The 12985-nt window shown below is 41.1% G+C and overlaps 1 protein-coding gene across 1 annotated transcript in view; it reads left to right on the top strand.

Moving 5' to 3' along the window:
• The window catches only part of FIG4 (FIG4 phosphoinositide 5-phosphatase), a 186153-nt gene that overhangs the window by 7849 nt on the left and 165319 nt on the right, over positions 1-12985 (top strand). The window contains exon 2 of the mRNA XM_007940808.2: positions 12782-12880. Coding sequence (XP_007938999.1) covers positions 12782-12880 — 99 coding nt within the window. The remainder of the gene's footprint in view (positions 1-12781; positions 12881-12985) is intronic.

Below are 12985 nucleotides of genomic sequence, written 5' to 3'. Positions count from 1 at the left end.
CTAATTAAGTTTACGATAATCTACTGTAATTCTCCAAGATCCATCTGTTTTTTGCACAGGCCAAATAGGTGAATTAAATGGGGTTGTGGTGGGAATCACCACCCCTGCATCCCTCAAGTCCTTGATGGTGGCAGTAATCTCTGCCACCCCTCCAGGGATGTGGTACTGCTTTTGGTTTACTATTTTTATAGGTAGAGGCAGTTCTAATGGCTTCCACTTGGCTTTTTCTACCATAATAGCCCTTACTCCACATATGAGAGAGCCAATATAGGAATTCTGCCAATTGCTGAGTATATCTATTCCAATTATGCATTCTGGCACTGGCGAAATCACTACAGGATGGGTTCAGGGACCCACTGGACCCACTGTGAGATGCACCTTAGCTAAGACTCCATCAGTAACTTGACCTCCATATGCCCCCAGTCTCACTGGTGGGCTACAATGATGCTTTGGGTCTCCTGGAATTAGTGTCAGTTCAGAGCCAGTGTCCAGTAATCCCCGAAAAGTCTGATTATTTCCTTTTTCCCAATGAACAGTCACTCTCGTAAAAGGCCTCCGATCCCTTTGGGGAAGGCTAGGAGAAAGACTGACTTTATAGATTTTTGGCAATGTAGTGGGGTCCTTCCTCAAAGGGACCTGGCCTCCCCTTCATTCAAGGGGTTGTCGGTCTGTAAACTGACCCAAGTCTGGGAATTGATTGAGAGGTCGTGACTCTGTATTCTGGCGATTCAATCTAGGTTGCTGTTCACATGACCTAGAATTCTTCTGTCTATACAGATCAAGTAAACGTTTAGTAGGCTTGCTATGTATTTCACTACTAGGAACACCATGAGCAAGTAGCCAATGCCATAATTCCACACGAGTCAGACTATTCTGATTAGTGTTCTGTCTCTGCTGTCCATTATGGTAACCACGCTCACCTTGCCTTTGTCAATTAACTGCTGCCACTTGGCCCCTACTACCACGGGGTCCAATCAGCTCCATCCTATTTAAGTGTATTAGTTCAGTTAAGGCAGTTCCCACTGTCAAATGAGGTTTACATAAAATAGCAATCACAGCAGTCTTCAAGGACGCCGGAGCTCCCTTCACAAATTTATTCTTCATGATACTGGTGAAAGGCATGTTTTCTGGACTCACCATTTCTGGCTCTAGGGGTCTAATCTGATAAATCCATTCTAACAGGCCAATTTCCTTAAGCCTCTGGATACCTTCTTCTACATTAAACCAAGGCAGGTCTGGTACTTCAACTTGATTTAAGGTAGGCCACCGCATAATCTATGCCTCAGTAAGCCAACCAAATAAACTATTAGATCCTTTCCTAACCTCTCGAGCTCAGACATTGAATGAAGAATCCATACTTAGTGGACCTAAATCAATAAACTCAGACTGATCCAATCTTACATTCCTTGCACTATTATCCCACACCCTTAGTAGCCATTCCCATACATATTCTCCAGGTTTCTGTCTGTACATGTTGATAAAATCAAGTAGGTCTTTTCGAGTGTAGCATACCACATCCTCAGTCATAGTTTCTATTTCACCTCTTGGGTCTCACTTAGACTTGACCTTTGTTATGGGCCTAGCCGCCAGAATAGGTGCTTGAGGCTGTTCCTCAGGAATGCATTCAGGAATGTCTTCCATGGCTTCTGCCTCACATTATAACCCTGCAGGACTGGTTTAGCTAGTCCCCTCAAACTGAGGGGAGGGGATAATGGTTTTACAGTAATCTGTTCAGATGGGAGGGATTCAGCAGAATTTACAGGCTCCATATCCTCATCCTCCTGATCATCTGTCCATATATCCCCATTCCAGGTTGCAGGATCCCATTTTTTTCCAATCAATGCCCTCACTTTAATGGCAGACACCGTTCTGGGTTGGCAATTGAGCTGACGTTGTAAATCAGCCACTCTTACAATAAGACTCTGGATTTGGGTTTCAGCTATGTCAGCTCTGTTAGTAGAAGCTATAAGGTTTTCTTTCAGAGCACAGCTGGAAGCACTGAGGTTGTTTATGTGGCGCTTAAGCTGATACTCAGCAGCTTTGAGCTCATCTCACTCTTTCACCAATTTATCCAGTGTAAGTAGGACCAACCAACCAGCTTCCTTATACTCCTCATTCTGACAAAATGGCAGAAAAGTATCAAATATCTGATCACCCAGAGCGTCACTTCTCACAAGTACTTGATCTATGGGTGGTGCTATTTCACATAGTAATTTTGCCACTTACGCCATGGATTAGTAGGGCCCTCTTTACTAGCAGATGCAGAGTTGCTGGTGTCGTCAAAATTAATCAAACTGGAGAACCAATCTAGGAAGCCCATCCTTATGATTTTGTCTCTCTAGAACCACTCCCGGTACCAAATGTGTTAGACTGGGTTCTCTAGAGAAATAAAAACCAGCAAAGCTTATATATAAAGAGAGAGAGAAATTTATCTTAGGAAAATGGCTCACAAACGTGTAAAAGCCACAAGTCCAAGGTCCCTGGAGGAAACGTCGGGCTGGAGGCAGACTTAGCTTCTGCAACTGCAGGAGGCCAAGAAGCTCAAGGCTGGCAGGCAGTACACTGGCTGTTGGCTCCAATGAAAGATGAATCCAAGATCTCCAGGCTAAATGGTGGGCTGCTCACTCACGGAAGTTTGTAGGCAGCACACCAAAGTCCCAATCCACAGAAGAATGTCTCTCTTCCCAAAATGTCCCTGGATATCCTGGAAGCAGGCCACACCCCTAGGGAAACTCCCCTTGGGCAGATTGGCCACTCAGAACACAGTCATCCAATCCCATCATGGGAACAACCACACAGAACTGGGGTCCAACCAAGTTGACTCACAGCTCCAACCATCACAGTAGCCATGGTTTCAGCTGACTGCTGGTGACCTTACGTGTAACAAAATGAACCATTGCCTGATTCTTTGCCATCTTTTTGTTTGTTGGTATGTTTGAGTCTGTTTTTGCTTCATTGTATAGCCAACCTAGAGAGCTCATCTTCCAGAACTATGTTGTTGTTGTTATGTGCCGTTGGGTCGGACCCAACTCATAGCGACCCCTCTTTGGGTTTCTGAGGCAGTACCTCTACAGAAATAGATTGCTCAACCTTCCTTCCAAGGAGGGGCTGGTGGGTTTGAACTGCCAGCCTTCTGGTTAGTAGTCAAGTGCCTTTGGCACTATGCTACTATATCAGATAATAATTTATTGGAATCCATTGGCTAATTTTTGCAAGTAGTCACCAGGCCTTTCTTCTTAGTCTTAGTCTGTAAGCTTTGCTGAGATCTGGCCATGACAGGTAACCCAGCTGGTATTTGAAATATTAGTTGTGTAGCATCCATCATCATGGCAACATGTAAGCCACCACAGCACTAAAGACAGAAGATGGGTGGTGGAGAATGGAATTAGGGGACTTGCTGAGGAGCGAAAGAGAGAGTGGGCAAGGTGGACTCTCTTGTCCTGAGTGTTCATTTAGAAGGGTGATTGGGTAAAAATGCTCTTGAGATGAAGTTTTCAGAGTGTCATTGTTATCTGTGTTTAAAGGTAGATTTTAAGGAACATTTGTATAGACACAAAAAACTGCTACAGTTCTGTCCAGCTACCAATTTTAAAAGTTAAGTGCTATGTATTCATTTCTTTGTTTTGAGATGATCACTTACTTTGTTACCTGTGTTTTGCGATGCGTGGGTAGATAGCATGCAGAAGGTAGTTTTGGCCTTGGGAAGGGACTTCTTACTCCCAAACTTACCTTTTCTCTCTAGCTTCTTAGACCTTCACTCTGTCCTGTGTCTCTTATGACCAGGCTTACCTATCAACTAAGGTCTAACACTCCAGCCCTACAGCTTATATAGCTCAGTGCAACTAGAAGTTGCCCATAGGAGATTTTAGCAAACTGAAATGTGTTGTTAGTTGTTGTCAAGTTGGCTTTGGCTCATGGTGTGCCCATGTACAACAGAACAAAATGGTGCCTGGTCCTGTGCTGTCCTCACAATTGTTAGTGAGCTTGAGTCCATTGTTGCAGCTACTATGTGTTTTGAATGTCTTCCAACCTACGGGAGTCATCTTTCAGCCCTCTATGTGACAGTATTCCATCGTAGTGTGGTGGCTTGTGTGTTGCTATGATACTGAAAACTATGCCACCAGTGCTTTAGATACCAGCAGGCTCACCACGCATGGTGCACAGGTTTCAGTGGAGCTTCCAGACTAACACAGATGAGGAAGAAAGACCTGGTGGCCTACTTGGGAAAATTAGCCAATGAAAACCCTGTGGATCACAACCTGAAGTTGTTGTTGTTGTTAGGTGCCATCTAGTTGGCTCTGACTCATAGCAACTCTGTGCACAACAGAATGAAACACTGCCCGGTTCTGTGCCAGACTCACAATCTATGCTATATCTGGGCCCATCGTTGTAGCCACTGTGTCAGTCCATCTTGTTGAGGGCCTTCTCCTCCTTTGCTGACCCTCCACCTTACCAAGCATGACATCCTTCTCCAGGGAATGGTCCCTTCTGACAACATGACCAAAATAGGTGAGACGAAGTCTGGCCATTCTCATGTCCAAGGAGCATTCGGGGTGCACTTGTTCCAGGACAGATTTGTTAGTTCTTTGGCAGTCCATGGTATCCTAAGTAAAATAGCAGTTTACCTTAGATAGTTTTCAGTTTACAGGTGCTCTGGCTGAATGTGGTGCCCCCGGGGTCTTAGCATTGTAGTAAGTGACCATTGCATCACAAAGAAATGAACACATAATGCTTGACTTGAGAATTGGTGGCTGAACAGAATAGGGGCAGTGTTTCTGTGTCTGCATGTGTGTTTTGTGGTGGAGAAGCTCTTAGTATAATGTTTACCCTTCCTACCTCAAAATTGTTAGTTTGTTTAGTTAATTAATTAATTTCCTGCCTTGTTCCAAAAGGAAGCTTCTCTTCACCTCTCCAACACACAATAAAATAGAATAAAATAAGTAAGAAACATATCATGAGGAATGCATCTTACTTAAGTAAGTAGCCGTGATTTGTATAATTAAAGAATGGAAGAGAACAATATAGGATATGGTTGCCTAAGGAATTGGAGGAGGCAACCAAAGCACCTAAAGTGGGAGAGAGAACATAGCTGGTTGATAGTCGATTTAGAAGCTGTGGTTGGAGGTGACAGAGTTTCACACTTATCTAAAGGGGGTTTGAAGCTTCTCCTTCAGTAAAGCCCTGACACTCTAAAGCTGACTTGTGGACATCCCTTTTGACTATGAGAGACCCACTTCCCCCTTCTGAGCTGCATTTTCAGATTGTTGAGATTGTGAGAAGTGAGGTGACAGACTTGCCACTTCCATTAGATTGTGAGAAGTAACTGCGTGGGGAAAATCTTTAAAAATATCTTTTAAAATCTTTTAATCTGAAAGTTCAAGTGAAGTTTAATGTTCCTAGAAGCTGTCATACAAGCTAAAATTTCTCCCCTTTCAAGAGAGTTGATTTCCCTCCCCTTAGATGAAAAGTGAGTGATTAATTAGCCTGTCATTATAAAAGGAGATCATAAGGTAGCAGGTACTAAATTTCCTGTTGAATGGATTACTTATTGCATTCCATTTGGATTTCATGTATGTCTTTAGAGACACATTCATCTTCAGACTAAAGTCACTGCTGTTAAAGTTACATTTTGAAATGTCAAGCTTTTTCTTGGACTGCGTATGTTTCTTAACTTTCGGAAGGGAACCAACTCATTCTTCTGTCTTGATGGGCATTTTAACAGCTCTTTTTGGTATCCTAATTCTCTACCCCAGTCCTCACCGATCCCATTTTCCCCAATATTTCTGTACAATCCCACCTCTCCCAACGTAGCTATACAATCTTTTCTCCTCCAAAATACCCATAAACATAAACATTTTTCCCAGCAGTGTTGATTCATAAGTGCTTATTCTATGCATATACGTGTTCAGGCAATCCCAACTAGTGTATGACTGGCTTCTGAAAATCTCGTGTATGCCGATTCCTGCTCCCTCTCCTTCCCTATTGCTTTTGGACATCTTATTTACCGCTGTCATCTTCATCATTGGCCCTTCACGTCTTTAGACTTCGCTGGTACCTGAGATGACCTTTCCTTCTTCCTATAGTACCTAGTTTTCACTATGCATTTATCACAAACGTAACCCAAATTTTCCCTCACGTATGTAAACGTCCTCATGAAACATAACACACCTTAAGTATCCTTCACGCCTGCATCTTGAAGCAGCGGCTCAGACCTGGACTGAGTGCCCTGAGCCCGCGACACTGCTGTCATCCTACACTCTCCCTTCACATCGTCCAGTGTCCTCCTCTGGGACATTTCCCTATTTTCCTGTACCTCGCAGCTTCCTCTCTCTTGATTCATGCCTTCTTTCAGGTGGAATGTGAGAAAGGGTTCACAGGAGGTAATTTCTTTGAGTCCATGTATGCCTGGAAATGTACTTTTTCCACTTTCATGTTTAATTGGTACATTGACTGTTGAATTAAAGATTAGAATTCAGCTGTTTCTACATGTACAATTTAGTGACATTTATTACATTCTTTGACTTGTACAACCAATCTCACCCTCCTTTTCTGAGTTGTTTCTTCCTAATTAACATAAGCTCACTACCCCTCTAAGGTTTCTATCTAATTTTTCAAGTGGCTGTTCTTAGTTTGATCCCATATGGATAATTCTCAAAAAACCAAAATGTTCAAGGCAGACATTTTTTTACTAGCTAAACTAAAATATTGCTTGGTTTTAAGAAGACATCAGGGTATAATTTTGTTTTAAGGTTTAAAGATTATTTCAGGGAAATAACTTCAGGATTTCATCCAGCCTCTGTGGCTCCATAAAGGATGGATTACATAACAATTTGGAATTCTGTTCTATATTTTCCCCCTTTTGACCAAATGTCCTGTAGAGGGTTCTTGATCAAACTGTTCAGTAGTGGTAACCAGGCACCATCCAGTTCTTCTGGGCTCATGGCAAAGGTAGGACTTTTTTCATGGAGGCAGTTATCTGCACATTACAAATCCTCCTGCTAGTCCTGACTTTCATTCTTTCTCTGTTGCTCCAGGCAAATAGAGACCAGTTGTGCCTTCAATGCCATTTTTTTGAAAAATGAAATTTTATACTCCTACTTCCAAAGCTGTCAGGTGCCACAGATTTCCACACCTTTTGGAGTTCTGTATGGTGACTCTGCACATAGAAGGTTGCCATGAATGGGAATTGACTCAATAGCAACTAACAACAGCAGCAGCATAGTGTGATTACATTGCTTCTTGACTTTCCCCAGTGCCGTTTTAGGATTCAGCTTTCTTGGGCTTTGCAGTTTCAAATGCCATCTCCTTCACTTCTCCTTTTGCCCTTGTGGTGGTGGTGGTGTTATGTGCCATCAAGTCAGACGTGACTCATAGTGACCCCTCCTTGGGTTTCCGAGGCAGTATCACTACAGAAGTAAATTGTGCAATCTTCCTTCCAAGGAGTGGTTTCAACTGCCAACCTTCTGGTTAGCAGTCAAGTGCCTTAGGCACTGTGCCCTTGTGGTAGTGTATGTAAAAACAGACAAATGAAAAAGAAACTTTACTGTGGTTTTAGTAAGGAATTTGGGAGGAACAGAAGTGCCCATCTTCTATATTTGACCAGAAGACTACTCATTTGCTCTTCACCCAATTGTGTTAGGATTTTGCCACCATCCTGTCACTGAAACTGCCCATGGAAAGGCCACTCATACACTCCTTGTCAGATCCATTAGGCACTTCTCTCTCACCTTACCTGACCTATTAGCAGTGTTTAACATGATTATGAAATGCTCTTCTCCCTTGCTTTTGCAATTCCACACTGCCCTGGGTTTTTTTCCCACCAGCCGTTCATCTCCATCTTCTCAGTTGGTTTCTTCTCTTTATCTAGCCTCTAAATGATGGAGTGCTTCAGGCTGTTTTTTTTTTTTTTGCATTCTCTTCTTTACTAGAGCTCTGGTGGCATAGTGCCTAAGGCATTTGACTGCTAAACAGAGGGCTGACGGTTCAAACCACCAGCCACTCCTGGAAGGCAGACTGGGCAATCTACTTCCGTAGAGATACTGCTTCAGAAGCCCAAGGAGGGGTCACTGTGAGTTGGAAACGACTTCATGGGAGTGAGTTTTTTTTTTTTTTGGTTTTCTCTAGCCACACTTTTCTTAGTAGGTTAAGCACAGTCCCGTGGCTTTAAACACCATGCATGGGCCGATGACACACACAGAGTTCTCTCTTTTGAGATCTGGACTCATACTCAATTTCTATTTGATTTCTTTGGGCATCTCAAACTTAGCCTGTTGTAAATAACTCTAATCTTCTGTCGATCCTCTTTCTTCTCCAATCATCCCTGTATCGGAATGCAGCACCACCATCTAGTTGGTTGCTCAAACCAGAACCTAGGGATCAACCTTACCATTCCTTTCTCCAATTTAATCCATGTGCAATCTTCATTTTATCTTTTTCCTCAGGTGTCTCTCTGGTCCAGAGCTTGGCACACGAGGCATTCCCTACTAAATGATCGAGGGAATGACGTCATTACAAAACCAGGAAAATTTAATGTAAAAAAAAAGTTGACTCTAAAAATGTTGAGATCATGAAAGACAAAGGCAAAGGAACAATTCTAGATTAAAGGAAATTGAAAAAAGACATTGTAACCAAGTGTAGTGCATGATTCTTGATTGGATTCTGGCTTTTAAAAAGCTAGCTGTAAAGGGTGTTACAGGGACACTTAGGAAGATTTGAATCTAGATTATACATAGGTAATATATCATTGGTATTATGAGAATGCATGAGAATGCTCTTGGTGTTAGGAAGCAGAAGTTGAAGCTTCTAGGGGTGATGTGTTATGATAACTGCAACTTATTTTCAAAAGATTCTGAGGGAGAAAAAAGCTTGTGTCAAGAGGGAGAGGAGGATAAAGCAAATGGAGCAAAATGTTAACAATTGGTGAATGTACATGAAGGGTGTATGGGTGTCCTTGATACTATTTTGTCATCTTAACTGTGGGTCTGAAATTTTTCAAGATAAAAATCAGCCCTGGAGAAGAAATGTAAGAAATAAACATTGCAGGGCAATTTCTAACCCTCAAGATTCTGAGATCCATTTTGAAGCATAATATTCTGTGTAACAGAGTCTAAGGATGTATATAGTTAGAGAGCTGATGTGTTTAACAGGAGGAGATAAAGCTGAGGAGAAACAAGGTTTTTCTGTCACAGTTTCCCCTGTTATAAACGGATATGAAATTAGAGGGTGAACTGTCCACCAGGGGGCAGTGCAGGAAAGTAATTCTCTTGTCCACAACAAGCCAAGTAATAGAAAACTTGTTTTCTTTCTCACTTAACTGGCTCCACAAGAGGTCGCTATGTTCTGCGCAAAACATTTTTAGATCCTTAGACCATTATAGAAAAGGGAGCCTGAATAGTTGCACGGATCCCCATCTCTTAAATCCCACTCAGATCTACCTCTAAATGTGGTGCAGTTTAGCTTTTGGCCCCTCTGGCTCATGGAGTCTTTGGAGAGGACTGGGTGTGGGAGGTTAGATTTTCTTTCCTGTGTGTGTGTGTTCCAAAGGCCAACATACTATTCATTATAATATGTCATTTTTATTGTAAACCTGCCAAGTCATAATCCTATTGCAAATAATGTTTAGATTTTCTAGGATTTCTTAAAATTCTAGCAATTTCTTTGAGGGATATTTTTTCGAAGTTTGTTTTTTAAAATCTCCTGCAAAGCTGTCATGTACCTCCTAACTAAGTGATTGAATTAAAAGGACCATCTTTCTGTACATCTGCTTATCCAAAAAAGGATGGGCAGTGTAAATGTTACAGGAAACTACCCAGCCAATTAAAATGATTACTCTGTAGTAGGTGTTTGCTCTTTCAACTGATGTTTACCTAATGTCCTACTAGACTTGGGGAATTTAAAACCATGAAGGTTAGGGAGTTACCCCAGCCTCAGAAGGTACTTATAATTAAGTGGAGGAGGCACCCATGCCCCAAATTTAGACAAGGCCTTTGGAAGTAAGCACTAAATTTAGATATAATTAAAAGTATTTATTTAGATATAAATAAAAGTATTTATTGTGAAGGCCTACCTTAGGGATTTTCTGGGTGGTGGTGGTAGTTGGTGGTATATCACTTACCCTAACTTGACTCAGTACAGGAAGTCCTGCTTAACTATCCTTCAAAGCCAAACTCGGCATCGAGATAACATCAGCTTCTCTGAGTAGCTTGCTCTGACTCTCCCAGAACAAGGTGGGTGTCCGTGCTGTGTTCTCTTTGCATCTAGTTCATCCTTGTATTACTGCCCATTATTCATAGCTGTTATTTTACATGTTCTTCTCTCCCAAAGACAGATTACTAATATATATTTGTGCATTCTTCCATTCTGGTTGTACGTGCTTTTTTTTCCTCTGGGGTCCTCTCTTTTTATATCTCTGTGTTTTGTCTTTTTCTCTGATGTCTTAAAAAGAAAAGGAACCAATACTCACCGAGTGCCTTCTGTGTGTTGAACACTGGATTTGGTCCTTTAGAAGCATTTTCATACTAATCTTTTTGCACTTACTATTTCCTAAGCTGGGAACAATTTTTCTTCTTTTTGGAGAGGGTCTTCAAGAGGGTCACTTCCTTTTCTGCTGACAAACACGTTGTAGTTTGCAAACCATTCTTCTTAGTTAATTTTATTAGGTTTAGTTACCTCTCCCTCCTCTCAGTGCTAGGTAGAATCTCAGGGACAGGAGTTAGCTGAGGCCCAGACACATTCTTCGACCCCCTCTCCCCATTCCTAGTCTCTGTCTCTCTACCCTTCCAGCTGCTCCCCTAGTGTTGTAAGTGCAGGTCACTGGGTATCCCAATGTCGTTTAATAATTTTTATTATAATTGCTTTATTTCTACCTCACTATTACTGGGAGGGTTATCCAGACTCTACTTCTACTAAAAGATGAGGGAATTGAGTTTTTGATTAGCCTTCCTGTTGAGACTGGACTAACCCAACATCTTTTAACATAATTTTGCTCTGCATAAGCTATGGGTCTAGCACCGATCTTTATAAACGGATATATAATTAGTGTTCTGGTTACCTGGTGCCACTCTGACAAAAATATACCACAAATGGGATGTCCTTAACAAACAGGAGTTTATTCTCTTATAGTTTGGAGGCTTTAAGTCCAAGTTCAAAGTGCTAGGCTCTAGGGGCTAGGTGAAAGCCCTTCAACCTTGGGGTCCAACTCTGCCTCCTGCTCCCGGCCCACTGGAACTAGAGGCATTTCTTCACTCAGCTGCTGGCTGCTGAGGCTGAGAAGCCCAAGGTTGACAAGTAAAAAGGCACAGTCCTGATGTTACCAAACCACACAGCAGGCCATTAATTCAAGTTCATTGTAAGTCCCAAGGTCGGCAGAGCATGGCAGGCTGCTGAACAACGACATGGCTACATGCAGGTTCCAAGCATGGCATAAGCTAGAGATCATTCCCAAAGCTGCTTCTTATATATGGGAAGTAGACCATATACCCAAAGCAGCAACTCAGCTGCTTGTGGTAGATCCCACCATGGAGTTTATTGCCAGTCTTATCATGGGGAATAACTACTACCAGCTGCCCAGCCACTCAACCAGGCCCAGCAAAGTTGACACAAAAATATAACCACCACAATTAGTAATAAAACAAACATCTATTTGTTTCTCCAGATTTAGAGTTAAAACAGTATAACCAAGTGCTCATATTCTGATAGGCAGTAAAGTCTTACTTTTTCAAATCCTACCCATCCTTTAAGGTTCAATTCAAGTCCTGACTCCTCTGATGTTTTATGCATACATACTAACTCACAGTAATCTTTCTTACTCCGACTTCCTATGATGGTTGACATAACTTAAGTTTGGCCATCAACCTAGAAGAATCCTGTTTTGGTATTTAATTGCTTTGTGTGTTGATAGCTTATCCAACCAGTGAGATGGTAAAATGCCAGTTGATTGTAGCAGTACCTTCTCTGTGTCTACAATATTGAAAAAGTGTTATTTTTTAAAAAAATTCAGCTCTGAAGCAAAATACCCCAAATATTTAGCTATTAATAGTTTTGCTTATTTCTGAAATGTAATGTGAGTATACTCCATGCTTAGTTTTTCTAGAACATTTCCATTTAAATGCAAGATGTTGATTTTTATACATTTTTATCATTCATTTTGTTCTCAATACTTATTTAAGAAGACAAAGATGTGGTGTTCAGGTACAATGAATGCTCCAAGGAAGAGTTTCAGAAAAGAAAGAGAATTATTTCTTTAGCTTATTTATAAAAAGCAGTTTGGGAAAGTGTATTCATTTTATGATTTTATAGGACCTTTTTTGCTGTGCTAATGTCGTTTTCAGGCTTCTATAGAAAAGTTGCAAAGATTTTTGTGATGAAGTATCAGCATTTAAATAGCTATAATTGTCTAAGCATTCCTAATTCTATGTTGAGCTTCCTAATCCTTACCAGAGCTGCTTTTCCTGGCCGCGTTTAACCGTCAGTCTCCAATCAGTTACGTTAATCTCTGATTTTATAGTATAATTAAATTCATCTGACCTGGTTAGTGGGCACATTTGAGAAACCAGACTGATGCTTATCTTGACCCATTAAGAGTCTTTCCATTTGAAAATTGACCTTTTGGAATCATTTTTCAGCCTTTTTTTTTCTGTCAGTTACTCGTAACAGAAACATTTCTTTTGAAAAGTAACTTCGCTGACTTTATTAACGTATTTAATTGTAAAAAACTGAAGATTATGAAATATGTGTAAGACCAAATGCCTAAGAAACTAATGACACTCCTTTTTATTTATAGAGATACTTTTTAGTCGGAAGCAATCATGCAGAAACAAAATACCGTGTTTTGAAAATTGATCGAACAGAACCAAAAGATTTGGTCATAATCGATGATAGGGTAAGTGTCTTGCAAACGTTACTACTTTAAGAAACAAATTTTTATACCCCTTGTTTAAAAAGATGTGAAATGTCCTAACAGCTTCTAGTTGTTGTTGTTGTTGTT

The sequence above is a fragment of the Orycteropus afer genome, unplaced genomic scaffold (genome assembly GCF_000298275.1).
Source record: "Orycteropus afer afer isolate SDZICR_OR568_19922 unplaced genomic scaffold, OryAfe1.0 scaffold00072, whole genome shotgun sequence".
In the NCBI taxonomy this organism is placed as follows: domain Eukaryota; kingdom Metazoa; phylum Chordata; class Mammalia; order Tubulidentata; family Orycteropodidae; genus Orycteropus; species Orycteropus afer.
Note: the sequence above shows the minus strand (reverse complement) of the source record. Positions and strands in the feature narration are given on the sequence as shown.